Genomic DNA, 21072 nt, shown 5'->3' with positions numbered 1-21072 from the left:
TAAAAAACCAGGGGTTTTTTTGCGATTTTTTACTGCGTGACTTTAACGGACAATTGCGCGGTCGTGCGACGCTGTACCTAAACTAATTTGACGTCCTTTTTTTCCCACAAACAGAGCTTTCTTTTGGTGGTATTTGATCACCTGTGCGATTTTTTTGATCATGCGCTATAAACAAAAAAAGAGCGTCAATTTTGCAAAAATAACAATATTTTTCACATTTTTTTATATGAAATTCCCCCAAAAAAATGTAAAAATCAAAATTTTTTAACATTTTCGGCCAATTTGTTTTATGCTACATATGTTTGGTAAAAAAAATCGCAAAAAGCGTATTTTGATTGGTTTGCACAAAAGTTATCGCGTTTACTAACAAAGGGAAAGATTTTTGTCATTTTTGGTGTTTTTTTTTAACGCGTAATGGCGGCGATCTGCGATTTTTTTTTTTTCGGTACTGCGACATTGCGGTGGACAGATCGGACCCTTGACTGACATTTTTGACACTTTTGGGGGTACCAGTGACATTACTGCAGTAATCAGTGCTATACATATGCACTGTTACTGCAAAGATGACACTGGGAGGGAAGGGGTTAACTTTATTGGACAGGGAGGGGTTAAGTGTGTCCTAGGGGCGTGATTCTAACTGTGCAGGGACATTGCTATTGGTGTAAAAACAAAGATCAATGGTCCTACATAGTAGAACTGTCTGATCTTCATTTTTACACCAGGGAGAATGACGGGCGGCTTGTTTACATAAGCCGCTCCGCCTTCACCGATCGTAGTGTGACCAGCGGACATCGAGTCTGCCGGTCACACGCACTGACTTGTCTGTCAACGAGCCGAGGCGCGCGCCCGCCCGCAATTGGCTCGCAAGTCAGTTGCTGACCGCCGCAGTATATAGTCGTGCGGTGGTCGGCAACCGGTTAATACAACAGTTGGAGTCAGAATAACCACTGCTTTGCAAGCGCCCGCAATGTGGGGTTAAAGCAGGCAGTAAAGAGGAAATTTGCCTCTTCACTGCCTGTCAGAGTCACTCTGAGGTGCGATCCAAATGCTGACTGCTCTTCAGAGAGCAAAGCACATTTGATCAAGTCCTTCATTTTTTTTTTTAATTCTTTATTAGAATTTTAAATTTTTTACATATTTTTTAGAATTATATTATTTATTTATTTAATTGGCCTGTTGGGGTGCTCTGGTGAAATATCAGGAGTCAAACAAAGGGGCCGATACTGATCACTCACTGTGTTCCTTCAGAAAAGGAAGGGGTCGGTAAATTTGACATATTTAACAACTCCCTCCAACACCCCCGCTCTCTATCCTCTGTTTGCCCACTGAACCCGGTGGGAGGGGAGAGGGGGGAGGCTGTCAACACTGCAAGGGAAAAGGGGCACACAGGGGGGCCCGGACAGCAAGGGGGCACAGATTCAAGAACCAATCCACCCTGTAGCGCAGCCAGAGGGAGAAAGAGGGGGAGAAGCTGGCAGCGCTTAAGGAGGATCCTCAAGAGTCAGCAATAATACAGTACAGCTGGCCAGGCCCCCCCCCCCTTTGAACTTATGAGACTTGAGCTCGGTACAAGAGGGCTGGCTGTGCTGCCTGATCTGCGGCCCTGCCTGTTTGTATTGGGGAACTCATTAGGGGAGCACTCTTATTCAGGAACTGACATGAGTTTAGTTAGTGGCAGATGTTTTCTGTTTTTTTTTTTTTTTTTGCCATGAACTAGCTGTACGAAGCCTTCTTGCACTGAGAATATAGGACTGATTTACTAAAAGTGGGGAGTGCAAAATCTGGTGCAACTCTAAATAGGAACCAATCAGCTTCCTGTTTTTTTTTTCTTGCCAAAGCTTAACTGAACAAGCTGAAGTTAGAAGCTGATTGGCTACCATGCACAGCAGCACCAGATTTTGCCCTTTCCAGTTTTAGTAAATTAACCCCTATGTTTGTTTGCTGCCTTGCTGAATAAAAGTGCTGGGCAAACAAGTTCCGTGGTGTCTCTGTCTCATGAATGGTTTACCGCTTCCAATAATACTAGTTAAGTCTATACCTATGTATATATATTTTTTAATATTTAATTGTAATCCTCATATTTGGGGCCACCTTTCATATAGTCCTTTCTGATCTTCTTCAGGCCTGAGTTTTAGCACTTCAGGCTTAGTTATTATTTCCGTTATTTTAAAAGTAGTAAAATGCTAGGACTTTAAAATGCTAACATGGTCTGGTGAATAAGGTGACTCCGCTCTATAAGGCTACGTATCTCAGTAGGGGTTGCCCTCGTAAATTTGATAAGGTATGGAAGCTGTGGCTGGATTCTCCAGCCTCGACCTCCGCTCAACAGTCCTAAAGTTCATAATGTCATTCTCAACTGGGGTGGATGTGGGGATATCCTGTTGTTTGCTTGTGTTGACTGTCTGATGCATTGACCTTGACAATTTCTCATTGTTTACTAGGGATGATCGAACGGTTCGGGTCGACCATCGGTTCGGCCCGAACATTGGGTGTTTGAGGTTCGGCCGAATTTAGAATTTTTTTTCCCCAAAAAGTTCGGAATTCGGCAACCAGAACCGCCCAAAATGCAATGCTTCAGGAAATGGGCTTTAAAAGCCCGTAATTGGACCAGAACCATTAGCAAAAGCCAATTGAGGGGGCAGGAGAATGCTAGGAATGTGATTGGAGTGACTAGGGGGTCCCTAGACCAATCATTAGTGAATACGCCCCCCAGTATATAAGATCGCCCCGCCATATTCCTAGCATTGTTATACTGGACATGGAAGAGAATGGAAGCAGTTCTGTTAATTTTACTTTAAAAGTGTCATTTAGCATTTATTAGTGTGAGGAAAGGGATATCTAGTGTAGTTAGAGTGCTCCTTTACACTTAAGTTAGCTTCAAAAATTTAGTTTCTGTAGGGAAAGTATGAAGTGTCAGGGGACCGTAGTGTAGTGTAGGGTTAACTGACAGTGACTGCTATGGCAGGGTGACAAAACCCTTCCATAGCAGGGTGACCGCTATAGAGAAATGATCATTTCTCTGAATAGCTTTGGGACACCCATATGGCTTCTCATAAGCCAAGCATTTTTTATGCTGCAGGGGCTGCCACTGTCAGTGCTTTTTTGAGGACATGTTTGATGTCAGACATGACATCTGAACATGTGTATAGGGGGTATATATATACATATATGTCTGTATATACACCCCTAGACATATATAGGTGTGATAGTAGCAGAAATAAATGCTTGCGCTAATTAAATCATTTACACAGATATATTTCTGCTACTATCACACCTATATATGTCTAGGTGTGTATATAAATATATGTATGTGTGTATATATACCACTATACACAAGTTCAGATGTTTTGCCTGCCTCAAAAGAACCCAAAAAAATGCCAAAAAAACGCTAGCGTCAAAAAAAAAATACCCAGGTGTGTTTTTGCTGGCATTTTTGGGGGTTTTGGAGGCAGGCAAAACATCAGAACTTGTGTATAGTGGTGTATATACACACATACATATATTTATATACACCCCTAGACATATATAGGTGTGATAGTAGCAGAAATAAATGCTTGCGCTAATTAAATCATTTACACAGATATATTTCTGCTACTATCACACCTATATATGTCTAGGTGTGTATATAAATATATGTATGTGTGTATATATACCACTATACACAAGTTCAGATGTTTTGCCTGCCTCAAAAGAACCCCAAAAAATGCCAAAAAAAACGCTAGCGTCAAAAAAAAATGCCCAGGTGTGTTTTTGCTGGCATTTTTTGGGAGTTTTTGGAGGCAGGCAAAACATCAGAACTTGTGCACAGTACCACTATACACATGTTCAGATGTTTTTCCTGACTGCAAAGAACCCCAAAAAATGCCTGCTATTAAACCGGGAGAGAAGCTAACTACCTGTGTTTAAAGTGTTCTAATACAAACAATCCTTTTTTTTCTGGTTCTGGACATGCTACAGAGCTGAAACTTCACATGTACACCTTTTAGACCCCCAGATCTGAAATCCAAAGTCAAAATCAAAAAATCTCTTTTTTTTTCTTTTCAATAATTGGCTTTTTTATCAAAAATGACAATTTTTAAGAACTTTTTTTTGTGTGATTAATAGTTAATGGGGCATGACCCAGAACCCTGGGCACTTTTTAGGGGCGTTTATTGGGTTTTAGGGCTTAAAAATTGTGTTTTTTGATTACCGAAATTCGGGTCCCATTGATTTCAATGGGGTTCTGAAATCCGGGCCGAACTTTCGGGAAGTTCGGATGTTCTGGCCGAACCGAACTTTTCAAAACTTCGATCATCCTTATTGTTTACCTCATAATTTTCTTTTATAATTAGGGGAGGATGCTTATGCTAATGTCTGCCGTTCGCTGTTTTTCATGTATCTCTGCATTTTAGGGCTGCTGCGAGTGTGTGGGGATGGCATTGGGGCGTTTTCTAGCCTCCTTGAGGCGCATTTGACAGAATAATGGACCTGCTGGGTGGTGGGTGGGTGGCTGGGAGGAAGGGGGGGGATATGGGTGACCTGTTGTCACTCTTTTTTTTCTATATTTGCCTTGCGTGGCACTGTGTTTGTGTTATGTTTTTGTTTCAAATGCAAAAAAAAACCTAATAAAAAGAAATTTACAAAAAAAAAAAAAAAATGCTAACATGATTATGGATGGCTAATTCTAATAAAACCATTTGGTTTCTCTTACCTCTAGGAGAACGTCAGCCATGTCATGAAGGCACATCACTAGGGTACCCACTCGTACCATATTGTTGACATAAGAGAAGGTAATAAGAGATATTGTTGCAAGATGGTGAAGAAACATAATTCCGAAGTCCTATAAGAGAACAAAAGTCACATGTTCAGAGTCTACAAACAGTTTCATATTTTCTTTCCTTCAGTTTATGGATATTTATTCTCATTTCTTGTTGTGTCCTCAGTGAAGGGAAATTTCACCCCAAAAAGTTGTTTGCATCCATTCTATATTTTATACAAAACTGCAAAAAAATGTCTTATTATAAAGGCAGATTTTAGGTATTTGAATTTTTTATGATTTTTTAATTAATATACAACATTAGTGGTTCTGAGCATCTCTTTGGAGTTCAAAAGCGTATCTATACCCAAAACAAAAATGTAATATATTGCAGCTTACCAACTACATTAGCTTTCTTTCTTAAGTTTTTTTTTTTTTTTTACATTACTTTCATTTAGTAGTCCAGTGAGTGATACATTTCCTGTCTTAGGGTGACAACTTTCACTGTAGTTTATCTATAAGGGAGTAGTGTTGTCACCCTTCACTTCTCCTGATACAGTGTAAAAATGCCTCTACCTCTTCTCATCTCTATTACATAGGATGAGGTGTTTTGTAATTAACAGAATATATCTGAGAAGACTAATAACATTGTTTGAGAAAGATACAAGGACACTAGATTTATGGCAGGATTAACAAGCATTTTTGTAAACCAGCAAAAAGTGTTCTTAGCTTAAAAAAAATAAAGAAGAATGCAGCCACCACATCTAGGAATTTGTAAGCTGCAATCTATTTGGTCTTGGGTTAGATATACTTAGCATGCACCAAGTAGATAATGTCTATAGGTTATATGCAATGACTTTATTCAAATATTTAAAAAAACATTATTCATAAAGAGGTTTGAGGTTTGTCATAATGCAACTCCGTTAAATCTTATAATCTTCAGATTTATCCCAGTCTGCTTGCTTCATATCTATCATGCATATTTTTCACAAAGAATGGTTTATTGATGCCTGAAATTTATGGAAACTGTTTTTTTCTTTCCAAAATATATTAAAGCTGTCAACTCTCAGAAAGATAACCTTATAATGTCAGCCAAAACAGCTTGCTTGCCACCAACGCCATCTAAATATGCAGGACCACGAGGCTATATCCTAATTTTAATCAGCAAGCCCTGGGAGTTGATGACAGCTCTCTACAGTTCATATTATGTGATAAAAGAAAACAAAGTCAATATATAACATTTTGTAAATTTTAAATTTGCTGAGGAAATGCAAGATGTACAATAAGTTGGTATTGTCATACTCAATGACAAAAAAGGGATATAGCTTTCTTTTATGATTTAGTAAAATACAATAAAACATTTCTCAGAAGTCAGTTCAAATATGCATACACAGCAAATAGGGCGTCAGTAAGAATATTGGAATTGGACTCAATAATGGACCTTTCCTGCCTTTCCTCCCATCATGTAAGGAGAATTAGGGACCTCTGTTATTCAATAAATTTACTCAATCATTACATTACTCACCAAAGACCATACACTGGATGCTCTACTTAATTTCTATCATACCCCATTTACTCTATTATTGCAAACATCTTGCAGTTTATTGGGTGTGCACTCAAGGGAAGGCAAAAGTGCTGTCTATCTGTCTACAGATGTATGCACAGGTTTGTACTAGTAGGGATGCACAGATACAAGTTTTTAAAGACTGAGTACAAGTACCAATACTTTTTCTCAAAGTAATCGCCAATAGCAATTACCAATACCTATTTTTAGTGTCATGTGACAGGTTTTTTTAGGGAAAAAGAGGAAGACCTCTACCAAATTTTTTGAACGTTACACAATTTGCAAGAACCAATCCTAATGATGATGGACTTTTCTGGCACCCACAATTTTTTGGGGCTTGTTCACACCATACATTCATTAAAACTGATGGGAAAACTGAGAGATTTCACTTGCAGACACAGTTTTTATGTGCATTTCAGTGAATTTTCATATGTGTGGGCCGGCCACAGTGCGATTTGAAAAATAATCCTGTGCGATTTCAGTCTGGTTATAGTGAGATTTCAATTCTCATAAACTACAATTCGCTTTGGAATCACCTGAACCGCTGAACGAAATCACACCAGACCAGGCTCTGAAATTTCACTGCTTACCAGCCCGCACTTATTTGAACTGAGTCTGAGGGAATTGGTTTTAGTATCGGAGCATTTGCATGAACACAAATACTTGTGCAAATGCTTAGTGTTGATACCAATATGGACATGGTGTCAGCACTAGTTTGTACATGGGTAAAGGGAGAGCTTCTGTATATAGGCAGTTCCCAAGTTACAAACATCTGACTTACATACGACTCGTACTCAAGAATGGAGGCAGCGTAAGGTCATGCTGGTCCTGGAGACTGCTGGGCGGCTATCTTGCTGTTCACCGCATGCTGCCACCTACTGTCTGGGGGACCTGTCAGCAATCCCACATCACTGCATGGCAAGTTAACCTTTCCGTATGCTATCCAAAACTTAAAATTATTTTTTGACTGAAGTTGTAGTTAAAAAATGCATCTATTCCAATTTACATACAAATTCATCTTAAAGGGATTGTAATGGCAGAAGTTTTTTTTTTATCTTAATGCATTCTATGCATTAGGATAAAAAAAAAACCTTCTGTGTGCAGCAGTTCCCTTCAGCCCCCCTAATACTTACCTGAGCCCGTCTTAATCCAGCGTTGTTGCAGGAATGTCTAAGCTGCCTGGGACTCCCCTCCTCGTTGGCTAAGACAGCAGTGCATCGCAATTGGTTTCTGCTGCTGTCAATCAAAATCATTCAGACACTGAAGAGAGAGAGGGGTGGGGCCTGGTCGTGGCTCCGTGTCTGAATGGACACAGGGAGCTGTGACTCAGCTTGGGTGCCCCATAGCAAGCTGCTTACTGTGGGGGCACTCAACAGGAGGGAGAGACCAGGAAAGCCGAAGAGGGACCTGAGAAGAGGAGGATCCAGGCTGCTCTGTGCAAGATCAACTGCATAGAACAGGTAAGTAATATGTCTGATATTTAAAAAAAAAAAAAAAAAAGACTTTACAATCACTTCATGAACAAGCCTACAGAACCTATTTTGTTCACAACCCAGCACTGCCTCTATTCAGGATGAGCCAGCTCTCCCTACTAAAGGCCACCAAGAGCTGTAAAATGTTTGTAGGTCATACAATCCTATGGAGTCCAACCAAAGACCGGTAAACAATTAAAAGGGAAGTTGTATTTGCCAAGGACAAAGCATCTTCAGCATGCTCCATAAATATTTTGGTTACCTCAGGAAATCTTATAGGTTTATGTGAATGGAGATGAGAAGGGTGATGGGGAGTTGTAGGGAGTTATATTGAGGATGTTGTAGGCGCTGAATTCCTGCGGGGGGAGTTAGCAATGGATGAATGCTCTTCATGCCCCAATGAGCAGAATGGGGTGTGTGCCATCTCATGTCTATGGGTACTGTGAAAAACATATTTCCCAGGCAAAAAAAGAAAGATGGGTTATACTTAGTACTAAGGTTTTTGGGGTTTTATATACAAAGGCAGCAGGGGGTGACAGCAATATTGAAAGAAAATACATTTCTGTCCAGGGAAAGAGAGGGTGGGTTCACTGGTCACCATTCTTAGGTCCAGTTCACACTGGGATCACACAGGAATGTGATTCCTGTACGTTCCCATGCAGTGCGATTTTGCAGCCCATTTATTTAAATGGGCTTCAAACAGCCCAGGATTGCAGAAAAATTAGTGCTTGCATCACTTCTAAAAACGTGTCGCTCCTAATCACATGGTACTGCAGTACAATGCAGTTTGGTGCCCACAAACAGCCTGTATTTGCACTCTGCGTTTGAGGGGCCAATAACATTAAATTGCTGTCTGCGCCTTTTCCGCACTGCCTTCTGTTGTAAACCGCCCCTAAATCAGCATTTTTAGAAGACAAAGGTGCTTCTTTATAGCAGTAAATTCTTATCTGAGGGTGAGAAGCTCTAAGTATACAGCTGGCTGGGTGGCCAAAATATGGTTTTCCTTTCTTTTGGATATAACACTGCATAGAAGGAGTTTTTCTTTTGTTACCCCTGCTTTGACAAATAATATTGGGCTGGAAGCTCCATATTGACATTGATGACTAGACTGTCCTTTGTTTGCTTTGTCTGGATGGAAATATATGTCACCAGCAAACCATAAATTGGCAATCAATAGTCCAAATGTTTATTGAAGTAATCACATCTCAGACAGTGTCAGTACAACATTTCGAGGCCATGCAGAACCTCTTCGTCAGACATGTGATGCCTCTAAACTCCAAATACCATATACACATATTTGATCATTTTGATACTGTTAGTGCAAGGGGACAATCAAATTTCAACGAATAAACAATATGTTTAGGTCTGTTTAGGTACCCACTATGCTAAATTGAACATAGCCAAACTCTGCTGATAGACATTATCCTTCTACCCTGGGTTACCCAAATGACAATGCCTTTTTTTTTTTCAATGTCTGATATAAAGGTACAATTGATCCACATTGGTAGTTGGGATGCGCAGTGCAGAACTCTGATTACTGTTCCCAGAAATTAATTTACTGCACAACACACTCGTCTTTGAACATGGCAGTGAGTGATGTAAACTGCTCTGCCAATTATACTCAGTTACTTAAAGGAGAGATTAAAACTCCAGTTACATACTAATTAGAATCATTTCAGACATCTCAATGTTATTAGAGAAGAGGCAATCAGTATTACAGCACAGAACAAGTCTTTATTACATGTAATAACTAGAATTGTACTGATTCATACATTACAAGGCAATTTGTCTGAAGACAAAACAATCATTTTATATATTGAATAGTCAAAGGGAATTTATAGCCTGCACAAAAGAGTTTAACAATTTAGATAGGGAGGTGACCAAGTGACTGCCCCTCAGCTCAGCCCAAATCTCCAAGAAAACAATAAAATATTTAATTGAAATACAATTAAATGAGCTGTTTTACCTGCCAAAGAAACAGCAGTTACGTTCAGCCAGTCTTGTGACTCAAATACTGCCACACTGCAAAGTCAGAATGACTATGAGTCTCTTTTTCAGCTTTCCATCTTCCTGTGTACCCCACCTGTACATTGGATAATGTATGGCAGGCTGGAAGTGAACACGTGACATGGGAAGTGTCACTTGTCTAATTAAGTAATTATCTGACTGAACAGAATTGAAAATTCTTTAGCTCCTTTGATATGTGGTTCAGCGGTGTATTTAGCTGTTTGCTAAGAGTTTCAGTCTAAAAAAGAATTCTGCTAAACACCAATTAAGTCCAAACTAGTAATATAACATAACCAATCATACCTATCATAAAAAAGTATTTTTGTGAAAAAAAAACCCCAAAGCTTTATGGCCCCAGTCCATGTCTCAACAGTTATTCATATGTTAAAGTGTTCACGAAACAAAGTGCTGTGTGTTGGGTGCCCCCAGCATGGCATAGTTATCAGCAGGGCTTTTTTTCAGCGTGAACACGGGGGAACGAAGTTCGGGCACCTCCAGCACTGAATGTATGCAATGCCAAGGGTTACTAGAATGTGCTGTAGGGTCTATTGATGCTGGCTGCTGGGGGATCTATGGTCCCAGGGGGGATCTATTGTTGTGGGAGGTTTATTGTTGCTGGCAGAGGTCCTACTGTTGCTGGAGGGGGGGGGGTTCAGTTGTTGCTGTGAGGGATCTACTGTTGAGGGAGGGGTCTATTGTTGCTGGCTGCTGGAGGGTCTATGGATGCTGGCTGTTGGAAAATCTATAGTTGCTATTGGGGGGGGGGGTCTGTTGTTGCTGGGGTGGAGGTAGTTATTTGTGGTGGCTCTATTATTGTTGGGGAGTCTATTGTTGCTGGTGGATCTTTTGTTGCTGGGGGGAGGGCTCTATTGTTGATGTGGGGGTTCTATTGTTGTTGGCTGCAGGGAATCTATTTTATTGCTTTTCTTGTTATCAGTGTCAAATTCCATACAAATTACTTGGTTCTGTATTCCTTAAAAGGGGTGGTACTGGGAGGTGGGTAGGGGGTGGAATCAAGGGTTGGTGCTCAAAGGTAGGTAGGAGGCAGAGACAAGGGGTGATTCGGAAGGGGGGAGTACCTGCCCCTATTTCCTGAGAAAAAAAGCCCTGGTTGTCAGTATTAGGGGTAGGCACCAACAGAGCATGCTCCAAAAGAAATTTGTGATGCTTAGCACCTTACTCCTGCGCTCAGATACAAGGCTCCCAGACCACTCCTATCACGGGACTCATACTTGGCATCCCCAATGGCTAGGCCTTGCTGCCCTCTACGGCCGGGGGGGTCGACAAATTACTGCAAACAAGAAAACAAAGAAAGGGTGCACCGGCCTAGCGCATTATCCTCAGCAAGGCTTTATTAATTACAGATAAAAAATGTCTACTCACAAACAAGTGATGTAAACCAGCATGTCAGATTCAAATGACGGAGTCCATAGTTATAGAGTCCACAGTTTCTGTTGGGATAACGGCTAACACGTTTCGAGGCTTCGCCTCTTCATCAGAGCCACAGAGCATGGTTCTTACTTCCTTACAGGGATCTTAAAAAAGATGGGCACAGGTATTACTATTTCTGGTTGTGGAAAAAAGCTAATCCATGTAAAAAAATGTAAAGTTAGACTCTGGGAAAATCATTTTTTTAAATGACCTCTAATGATGGGTGTGCCATGTCTTGATTCAGCTGCATTACGTAAAAATCTTATTTTCGCCCCTCTGGTGGTCAGAGAATGAAGCCACAGTGAGTGCCATGGTGTCAAATGCTTCTGTTTCTTCTGTTGTTTGCTAGTTCTGCCGCTATAGCAGCCAGGAGTTTGTTTACCCTTTTAGCCTTGGTTGACAACTTTTTTGTAGAAGTGATTGGGTGGCTTTACAGCTGCCTAATTGCTTCTATGTGTACTGTAAGGTAACACTGACCTTCTCTGCCTGGGTGCAAAAATGAGGGGCAGCAGGAGATCAGTAAACATCCATTCGTTGATTTTCCCTGGGTACTATAAACCTGGAAGCACTCAGCTCTGAGCAATTCCAGATTTGGAGCTTTTGACCTTAGCCGCTAAAGCTGGGTAAGAAGCTCACCAAGCACACACAAGTTTTGATAGCAACAAAGTTAAGTTAACAAAAAAAAAAAGTTTAAGTTTATTAAAATGTAGAAAGGTTTCCAGGCCTATGGCTTGATGTGGGTCTGCCATTAGAACTGGTAATCTCACCAGCCCATGTGAGCTGTGACCCTGGGTGTGACAACTGAAGCAGTGACAACTCTGGCATCTTTGTTTGTGGTTTTTATTGGAATAAAGGGGATGGGAGAAGGGAATGAGTGGGACACTCCTTGAGGCTTGAACTAATTACAATTGGGACTTTACTTCTGAAATGTCCGTTGGCGCTTCCTTGACGTCAGCCGGCGCCAGCCAACGCTCACTGACACTGAGAACACTCTGTAGAATACAAGAAGTGCTGAATCCTCGACTTATAGCCCAGAAGATCCAAGACTGAGAACTGTAGAACTCCTGACACTGTTGTACTGTGAAAATCACTGAATACCTTCCCCCGCCTGGCACAGCTTGAGGTAGTATGTAGTAGAACTCTGTATAGCTGTCACTGTAACTGGCACACTCTGTACAATTCAGGGCCCGAACTGCAGGTGCTCCATTTGACCTCAAACTCTTCAGGGTCCACTGACTAGGTACCCCCCTCTGTAGCTTCAGGGTCCTCAACCTAGATACCCCCTTTACAGCTAGCTGACACTGGATCCCAGAACCTCTTCCGAAGTGGTCCCCTCTAACTTCTGGTAGACCCCCAGGGGCAATCCTCAGTACTCACGACCTGTGTAGGCTTTCCTGGGTCTGGACCCATCTCTCTCCACAGGCTCTCGGCATACCGGATCCTCTCAGCTCAACTCAGCCTTCTGGGGTAGTTACAAGCTGGGATGTGTCCCCTGATTGGGCTTCCCACACTGCCCTATGAGAAGCCTCTCACAGGAGCCAGTGGGGATACTTCTACCCTCAGCAGGCACATCTGGAAGCCCTGACAACCTAGCTGAATAAATCACAGTCCTGCTGTTAGGCAGACAAGGCCCACTATACATTTACCTAGCATCTACCTGTAGGGTGCTACATAAAAAATACAAAAAATGAAAACAAGTTTCAAAGACTCCCCACCCCTTGCAAACACATATTTCCAAAATTCTAGGGCCATCATTCACAGTTAGTTCTAAAACTCATAAGTTGTAGGGCACATTTACACTAGCAGCTAGGGGCAGGTAAAACCCCACAGCTAAGCCATGATTTTACTGTCCCCCAACTGCTACCCCCTTTAGTTGCAGAGGCAGTGGCTGGGGGTGTAAACATGCAACATTGTAAGAATTATACCCCCTGTCACTTGGGGCCACACCACAATGCACATAGTTGGGATGCACTAATCAAGGGGTAAAGCAGGTGAGGAAATGATATAACGCTTCCTTACCACCTGTGAAAGACTCTCTGGAGAGCAACCCGAACGCGGATCGCTGTTCAGAGACCAGAGTTCACGTGAGTCCTGAAAGCTTGCACTTTGGACAAAGATTTTTGATTTTGCAGTTTTTCACCATTTCACAGGTGCGTGTAAAATCTATTTATTCAATACCTGCACATTCTCATTTTTTATATTTCTATTTATCTTTCATATTTTACCAAAAAAATGGTATTTTATTGTTTGTGTGCACTAAAATGAATCTGAGTGTTTTACTGAAAATTAAAATAGATTTAATAAACAGAGCAATGATCGTGTGAAATAAAAAATTGCAACTACCACCACTTTATTTTAAACGGGGTCTGCTTTTGGAAAGTTTTGCGGTTTTGGGCAATCTTCAGGCCTAAAATCTGCATTTTAACATGTGTGCAAAAAGAATATGAAAAAATGGTTCCAGCAGCAAACAGGTTAATAAAGAAGTAACTAGAACCTTCAGGCTCCGTTCACATATTGGCATCCTGGATCGTAGGTTGAATTGCGAAGATTCTGGCTGTGATTCTGAATTACGGCAAATTGCGGGACACTCGCACGATTACCGTCACTTACAATGTCACCCCAAACGCGGTGCGATTTTGCTGCGATTGTCGCCCGACGAATCGCAGTAAAATCACGCAAACAGAATCACGGGAGGCCTGTCGCCCAAAAAAAGAACTTGAGCATTTTACGAAATCAAACCAAAAGGGTTCCCCTTGGGTGGGACTTTAAAGGCACCAAAACATATGACAAAAAAGATATATCTCTTTTTTGTCATATGTTTTGGTGCCTTTAAAGTCCCACCCAAGGGGAACCCTTTTGGTTTGATTTTGCATTTTTGGGATGTGGCACCTTGAGGATTATGCAACATGAGCAACATTTTTGTGTTGAGCATTTTACGTGCGTTTTACAAGCATTTTTTGATCAAATAGTAGCTCTTTACTAATAATGTCCTCCCGCTCTCTTCCCCCTAGTGCTTTCTTTTGGCAAAAAAAAAAAAAAAAAACACCTGAAGTTTTATAACGCTGGTAATATACTTCTAAAATGCTTTAAAAATGCTTGCAAAAAGCTGCAAAAACGAAACAGCAGTAAATCCCTACGCCCAGGTGTGAATGAAGCCTTAGGGCTCTGGTGCAAGAAACAATAAAGCCCCCCCCCCCCCCCGCCCCCAGATGATTTGTCATATCCATCTAACCGCTACTTCTGCAGGAGAGATTGTTCTGTTCAAGTAACCAGATGAAAATAAAAGAAAGAAAGTCTAACCAAGAAAATTAATGCAGTCATCACATTTAAGAAGGGTAACTGAGAAGTGTGACAGAAGGGGGGTAGTGTGATGAGAGGGGGCAGTGTGACAGGAGGAAGGCAGTGTGACAGGTGGGGGGCAGCATGACAAGAGAGGGGCAGTGTGATGGGAGAGGGGCAGTGTGATGGGAGGGGGGCAGTGTGATGGGAGGGAGGCAGTGTGACAGGAGGGGGGCAGAGTGACAGGTGGGGGCAGTGTAATGGGAGGGGGGCAGTGTGACGGGAGGGAGGCAGTGTGATGAGAGGGGGCAGTGTGACAGGAGGGGGGCAGTGTGAAAGGAGGGTGACAGTGTGACAAGAGGGAGGCAGTGTGATGGGAGGGAGGGCAGTATGACAGGAGGAGGAAGTGGAGGGCAGTATGCGGGGACAGTGTGACAGGAGCTGGGCAGTGTGATGAGAGGGGGGCAGTGTGACAGGAGGAGGGCAGAGTGACAGGTGGGGGGCAGTGTGACAGGAGGGGGCAGTGTGACAGGAGGGGGCAGAGTGACAGGTGGGGGCAGTGTGACGGGAGGGGGGCAGTATGACAGGAGAGAGGCAGTGTGATGAAAGGGGGGCAGTGTGACGGGAGGGGGGCAGTGTGAAAGGAGGGGGGCAGTGTGAAAGGAGGGTGGCAGTGTGACAAGAGGGAGGCAGTGTGATGGGAGGGAGGGCAGTATGACAGGAGGAGGCAGTTGGGGGCAGTATGGGGGAGGACAGTATGACAGGAGCGGGGCAGTGGAGGGTAGTATGGGGAGGCAGTGTGACAGGAGGGAGACAGCGTAACAGGAGCTGGGAAGTGGAGGACAATATGAAAGGGCAGCGTGACAGGAGGGGGGCAGTGAAGGGCAGTATTGGGGGGCGGTGTGATGGGAGGGGGCAATGGAGGGCAGTATGGGAGGAGGGCAGAGTGACAGTCAGAAGGAAACCTGGACATACTATATTGGCTGGGCAGTGCAATGTGCATTCTTTTAAAATCTCTCTCTGTTGCAGAGATTGTATTTGTGCAGCGGCAGGAACATCCTTGAGGCAAGAAGCCAGAGCCGGGGATGGTGTCAGGGGCAGGGCTTTCAGTCCTAGATACAGCTAGCACCAGAATGACCAGGAGGGCCAGTGGGGCAGAATATAGGAGGATATGCCACCCCGCCGGCCCTTCTATTCAGGTGTAGACATATGTGATAGGGGAGCCGCACGGGCCCCCTGCAGCATGGGGCTGGGTTGCACTTACGGCCCTGGCTGCAGTATTTGATAGGAGCCAATGTAGGAGTTATGGTCTGCAAGAGAGGTGTGTATAATACCTCTTCTACTTCAGAGATGTCCATTTATATTTTCTGGGTAAATTACAGGCCGGAACTGGCCATAAGGCACACCAGGCATTTGCCCAGTGGACCGGAGCTACATGTCCTGGCAGCAGAGGACTGTTGGCAGGAGGTGGGCAGTGGCCATGGTCTAGACAGGGCTGATACAGGCCATGGTCGCTGCTTGCTTCCTGCTGTGCGAGGAAAAGCAGGCGCCACTGTATTAAGCCAAAGAGTTTTATTGCACACGAAAACAAGTAGTAACTTACATGAAAGTTCAAGTCAGTCCACGTCATTTCCGGTAGCCTGCGTTTCATTGCGGCTTCCGGCGAAACCAGCTCCTCGGACCTACTTCCTATGACGTCACTTCCGGGCTGGTGGACGGCCAGACAGTGCGACTAGAGGTGCTCCTATGTGGACTGACTTGAACTTTCATGTAAGTTACTACTTGTTTTCGTGTGCAATAAAACTCTTTGGCTTAATACAGTGGCGCCTGCTTTTCCTCTCATTCTTGCCAGCGGAATTCCCAGAGTTTCCCGCCAGTGCTGCCTTGTACCCGGCCACTTCGGACAGTGCATGTTAAGAATTGGGGGACACCTCCTGTGCCTTCCTATTGCGGTGGACTTCTTCCTCCTCTTCTTTTTGGTTAGAAGCGCCCAACACCCTCTTTCTTTGAACTCTGCTTCCTGCTGTGCGGCCATGCCTGTGTCTCCTCTACTGGTGTAGCTAGAAGATCTGTATCCTCTTTAGCAACTGCGCATGCACCAGATTCAGGCAAACAACCCAAATGCCCAGCTGCACCTGAAGAGGTGACTTAACTCAGTAACCTCCTTAAATGCCGAATTGTCATCAGGGACACAGGCAGGGGCCCCTTGACAGCCAAGCGGGGGACACAGTCATGAGCCATCTTTATTAACAATGAGGATACAGGGGGGGATACAGGATTTCACAGTGACTGTAACATGAAGATTGAGTGAAGGAGGGGGGTTGGGGGTCTGTCAGCGGGTGTTGGGGGTCGGTAATTGGCTGGTGAAGGTCTGTCAGTGGGGGGGCGGTGGTTGGGGGAGAGGGTCTGTCAGTGGCGGGAGGGGGAGGTAGTTGGGGTAGGGGGAAGCAAAGTAGCTGGGGAGGCTCTGTCAGTGGGGAGTGGGGAGGGGTCTTTTTAGGGGACAGCAGATGGTGGGGTTTGCGTTGAAGTGCGGGGGAACAGCTCTATGTTTTTTGTCCCAGTCCAGGCTTGGTTGCTTTAATATTTTTCCTGGCATGAATGTGGCACAAGTAGTTCCAATTTTACTACTCACTAGGGGGGGGGAACCTCTGGGTGAATCTAAGATGGAAAAGGACCTGGGGATACTGGTAGACAACAGGCTTGGCAGTGGCATGCAATGCTAAGCCGCTGCAAGCAAAGCCAATAGAATACTGGGATGTATAAAAAAGGGGATTCACTCCAGAAATAAAGAGAATATTCTCCCTCTCTACAAGACTCTGATCCGGCCACATCTGGAGTATGCTGTCCAGTTCTGGGCACCGGTCCTCAGGAAGGATGTGATGGAACTGGAAAGAGTCCAGAGAAGGGCAACAAAAATAATTTGGGGAATGGAGGGCATCGGCTATGAGGAAAGACTACAAGCATTGAACTTATTCTCTCTGGAGAAGAAACGCTTGAGGGGGGATATGATATCAATGTAGAAATACTGTACTGGCGACCCTAGCATAAGGAACAAACTATTCAGAGAAAGGAAATACAATAAGACACGTGGCCACTCACTAAACCTAGAGGAAAGGCGGTTTAACCTTAAAGTACGTAGGGGGTTCTTTAATGTCAGAGCAGTAAGGATGTGGAATTCTCTTCCGCAAACAGTTGTATCAGCAGGGAGCATCGAAAGTTTCAAAAAACTATTAGATGGGCACCTTAAAGACCACAACATACAGGGGTATACAATGTACGGTTAACAGCAAACACACACACACATCATAGGTTGAACTGGATGGACCTCACTAACTATGTAACTGGCCTTCTCTCACTATCAAAACTATTTCCCCAGGCAGATGTGTCTGACTTTATAATGGCTACAACAATGATGACCTTGGATACAAAATTTTAATTTATTTTAAGAAAATGACTTCTTTATAATCATTTGTGCACAACAGATACACATCCATCAGTCTAGAGCATTTTCTCAAGTTTATTTCTATTTTGCCTTCCCTAAGACCTTGCTTCAGCATTATGTATTCCTTTTCTATAAGAATATTTCCAATTCTTTAATTCAGCCTGCACTCTCACCTTAATTTGTGTACACATTTTCATACAATAAAAGCTTTTCTGATATCATTTCAAACATGAAAGCTGAGGGGACTAAAGCAGAGCGTTAAATTGTCTCTTTTTTTCTAGCAAATCCTTTTCTCGTTCCTTCACAATCGTCCTTTAACAGCTCCTAAATTGATGCCTATCAACAAATGCACTATTCAAACACCAAAAAAAATAATTAAAGGGTCATTACAGATGGACCTGTACTTAAAAATTACCAGTTTAAAAATTGATATTATTAAAGTGGAACTACATTACATCTGAGAACCACAAACCAAAATTGCCATTTAATTCATTTTTTATCTTTAAAACAAACTCACCCATCCATCTATGTCTCCATGTTTTTTTGTTCTTTTTTGCTGGGAAATGACTTTGAAAAACAAACCTCTAGCCTTTCTAGTCATAGCCATTTTGACTAAGGGCAGATTTCTAATGTAGCATTTTCTTCCTGGATCCCATCTTCCTTTAGCTCAGGCATACAGGCAGGAGGGTGTGCTTAGCTGAGAGAACCTTTCCTCCCCTCCTGAAGACTCCTGGAATGTATGACACCACTAGTCTAGGCCTGGAAACCAGGAAGTAACGTAACTACTTGGCGACCACCCTATACCGATTTACTGCGGCAGGGCGGCTTGGCTGTGCATAATCACGTAGATCTACGTGATTATCTGCATGCGGTTTCAGCGGCATTTGTGCAACGCAGACCACGGAAGGGGCAGGCTCAATCGCCACCGGGCTCCCGCAATCTTCGACAGGAAAGCTGTCTGGAATGTAAACAATGCAAGACGGCTCTCCTGTCAGAGAGGCAGGGAAAGATCCTCAGCTAAGCTGAATCACAGATCTCTCACTGCCTCTGTTCAATCCTTCAACCACACAGTTAGAAAGCACAAATAAGGAACACATTTAACCCCTTGATCCCCCTAGTGTTAACCCCTTCCCTGCCAGTGTCATACAGTAACACTGCATATTATTTAGAACTGATCACTGTATAAAAATCGCTGATAGCTGCCATTACTAATAAAAAAAATAAAAAGTCCATAAATCTATCCTGTAGTTTGTAAACATTATAACTTTTCTGCAAACCAATTATTATACGCTTTTTGGGATTTTTTTACCAAAAATATGTAGTAGAATAAAAATTTGGCTAAACTGATAGAAACATTACATTTTTTATTTTTTTTTTTTATTGGGAATGTATTATAGCAGAAAGTAGAAAATATTGGTGTTTTTACAAAATTGACGCTCTTTTTTTGTTTATAGCGCAAAAACGAAAAACCACAGAGGTGATCAAATACCTCTAAAAGAAAGCTCTATTTGTAGGGAAAAAAAGAACATCAATTGTATTTGCCGACCGCGCAATGGTCAGTTAAAGCAACACAGTGCCGAATCGCAAAAAATGGCCTGGTCATTAAGGGGGTATAACCTTCTGGGGCTGAAGTGGTTAAGAAATGTAAAAAAAAAAAAAAGTTTAAAAAAAATAATTTTAATATACTTTCTCATCTATTTCCTTTATTCTTTCTTATAACAGACCAAGGTTAGAAGAACACAAAGCTCAACACAGATTCCAATCCTTCTCCTTTCTATCCAAAATAAAAATGAGGCTGCAGGTGGGCTTTAAAGTTTTATAGATTAGGTTAAGGCTCAGGATAAAGTTTATAAATTAGATTTGGGTTAAGGGTTTGGACATGTGTAGAATGGAAAAATTAGCTTTGTTTTGTTTCGGATAGATTTGCTATGTTACTAATTTTGCTTCGTTGATTCGTTTCGTAATGCTTTTAGATTCATTTTGTTTCATTTTGTTTCATTTATTAATTTTCTAACAAATTACAACTTTTCAGAGCATTTTGAATCGGTCCAAAAATGATCAACCAATTCAAATTATGTGTTAAGAATAGCTGGTTGTTAAGGAGCGGACCGGGAAGCCAGCCGTCGCATCCTTAACAACCTATGACCCATCAGCTGTCAGTGGGCTTCCCCGCTGACAGTTGAAATGTAAACAAAAAAATGCAGGTAAAGGAACAGTAAGAAAAAAAATGTGGGGTCCCCCTCCCTTTAGGTCTGGTGGGGATTTTAAAGGGGAACCCCACGCCAAGATTAAAAGAAAAAAGCGTGCCCCCCCCCCAAAAAAAAAACATACTAGACCCCTCTTATTGGAGCATGCAGCTGGCAGGCCAGGAAAGAGGGGGGAGCAAGTGCCCCAAAAACCATACTAGGCCACATGCCTTTAACATGTGAGGGGTGTTTTGGGGTGGGGGCTCTGCCTCCCACATCCCAAAGCACTTTGTTGCCATGTTGATGGGGACAAGGGCTTCTTGCCCAAAACCCTGGGCAGTGGTTGTGGGGGCTTATTGGAATCTGGAAGCCCCCATTAACAAGGGGGCCCCCAGATCCCGCCCCACCCCAGATCCCACCCCCATGTGAATATTTATGGTGTACATAGTACCCCTATAATTTCTCAAAAAAATTGTATAGAGTAAACACACTACAATTTTTTAACAATTGCTTTATTAAAAAAATGCAAAAAAACAAATGTCTGCTGGTGTAGATCCATCGTCAATCACGACACCTGGCCCGACCCAAAAAAAAGAAAAAAAACCTCTGGCCTAGTCGAAGGTTCCCACTGACTGCCTGCTCTGCCATATGACATTTCTTAAATAGCTAAGGGGCGGAGTCATCCGATGACATCAGCAGGTGACCCTATCCCCTTGTGACGTCATCGACCCAGCATGCCCCAGGTATCTTTTTTTCCTTTTTTGGGTCCGGTGGTGTAGCGGACGTCGTAATTGACGATGGATCTATACTTTTTTTTTTATTTTTTTTATAAAGGACTTGTCAAAAACTTGTGTTGTGTCTTTATTCACTTTTTAGACTTTTTTGGTGAATGGGTAGTGGTACTATGCATCCCTTATTCACACAGGGAGGGGGCCCGGATCTGGGGGCCTCCT

General features: G+C 42.8%; 1 protein-coding gene across 2 annotated transcripts in view; it reads right to left on the bottom strand.

The window, feature by feature from the left end:
- CERS6 (ceramide synthase 6) overlaps window positions 1-21072 on the bottom strand; it is a 320898-nt gene that overhangs the window by 55299 nt on the left and 244527 nt on the right. For both annotated transcript variants that reach the window (XM_082260318.1, XM_082260317.1), the window contains exon 7: window positions 4691-4819. In XM_082260318.1, coding sequence (XP_082116444.1) covers window positions 4691-4819 — 129 coding nt within the window. The remainder of the gene's footprint in view (window positions 1-4690; window positions 4820-21072) is intronic.

Source organism: Pelophylax lessonae, assembly GCF_965119305.1.
Source record: "Pelophylax lessonae genome assembly, chromosome: 6".
Taxonomy (NCBI): Eukaryota; Metazoa; Chordata; class Amphibia; order Anura; family Ranidae; genus Pelophylax; species Pelophylax lessonae.
This window is presented reverse-complemented; position numbering and strand designations above follow the sequence as displayed.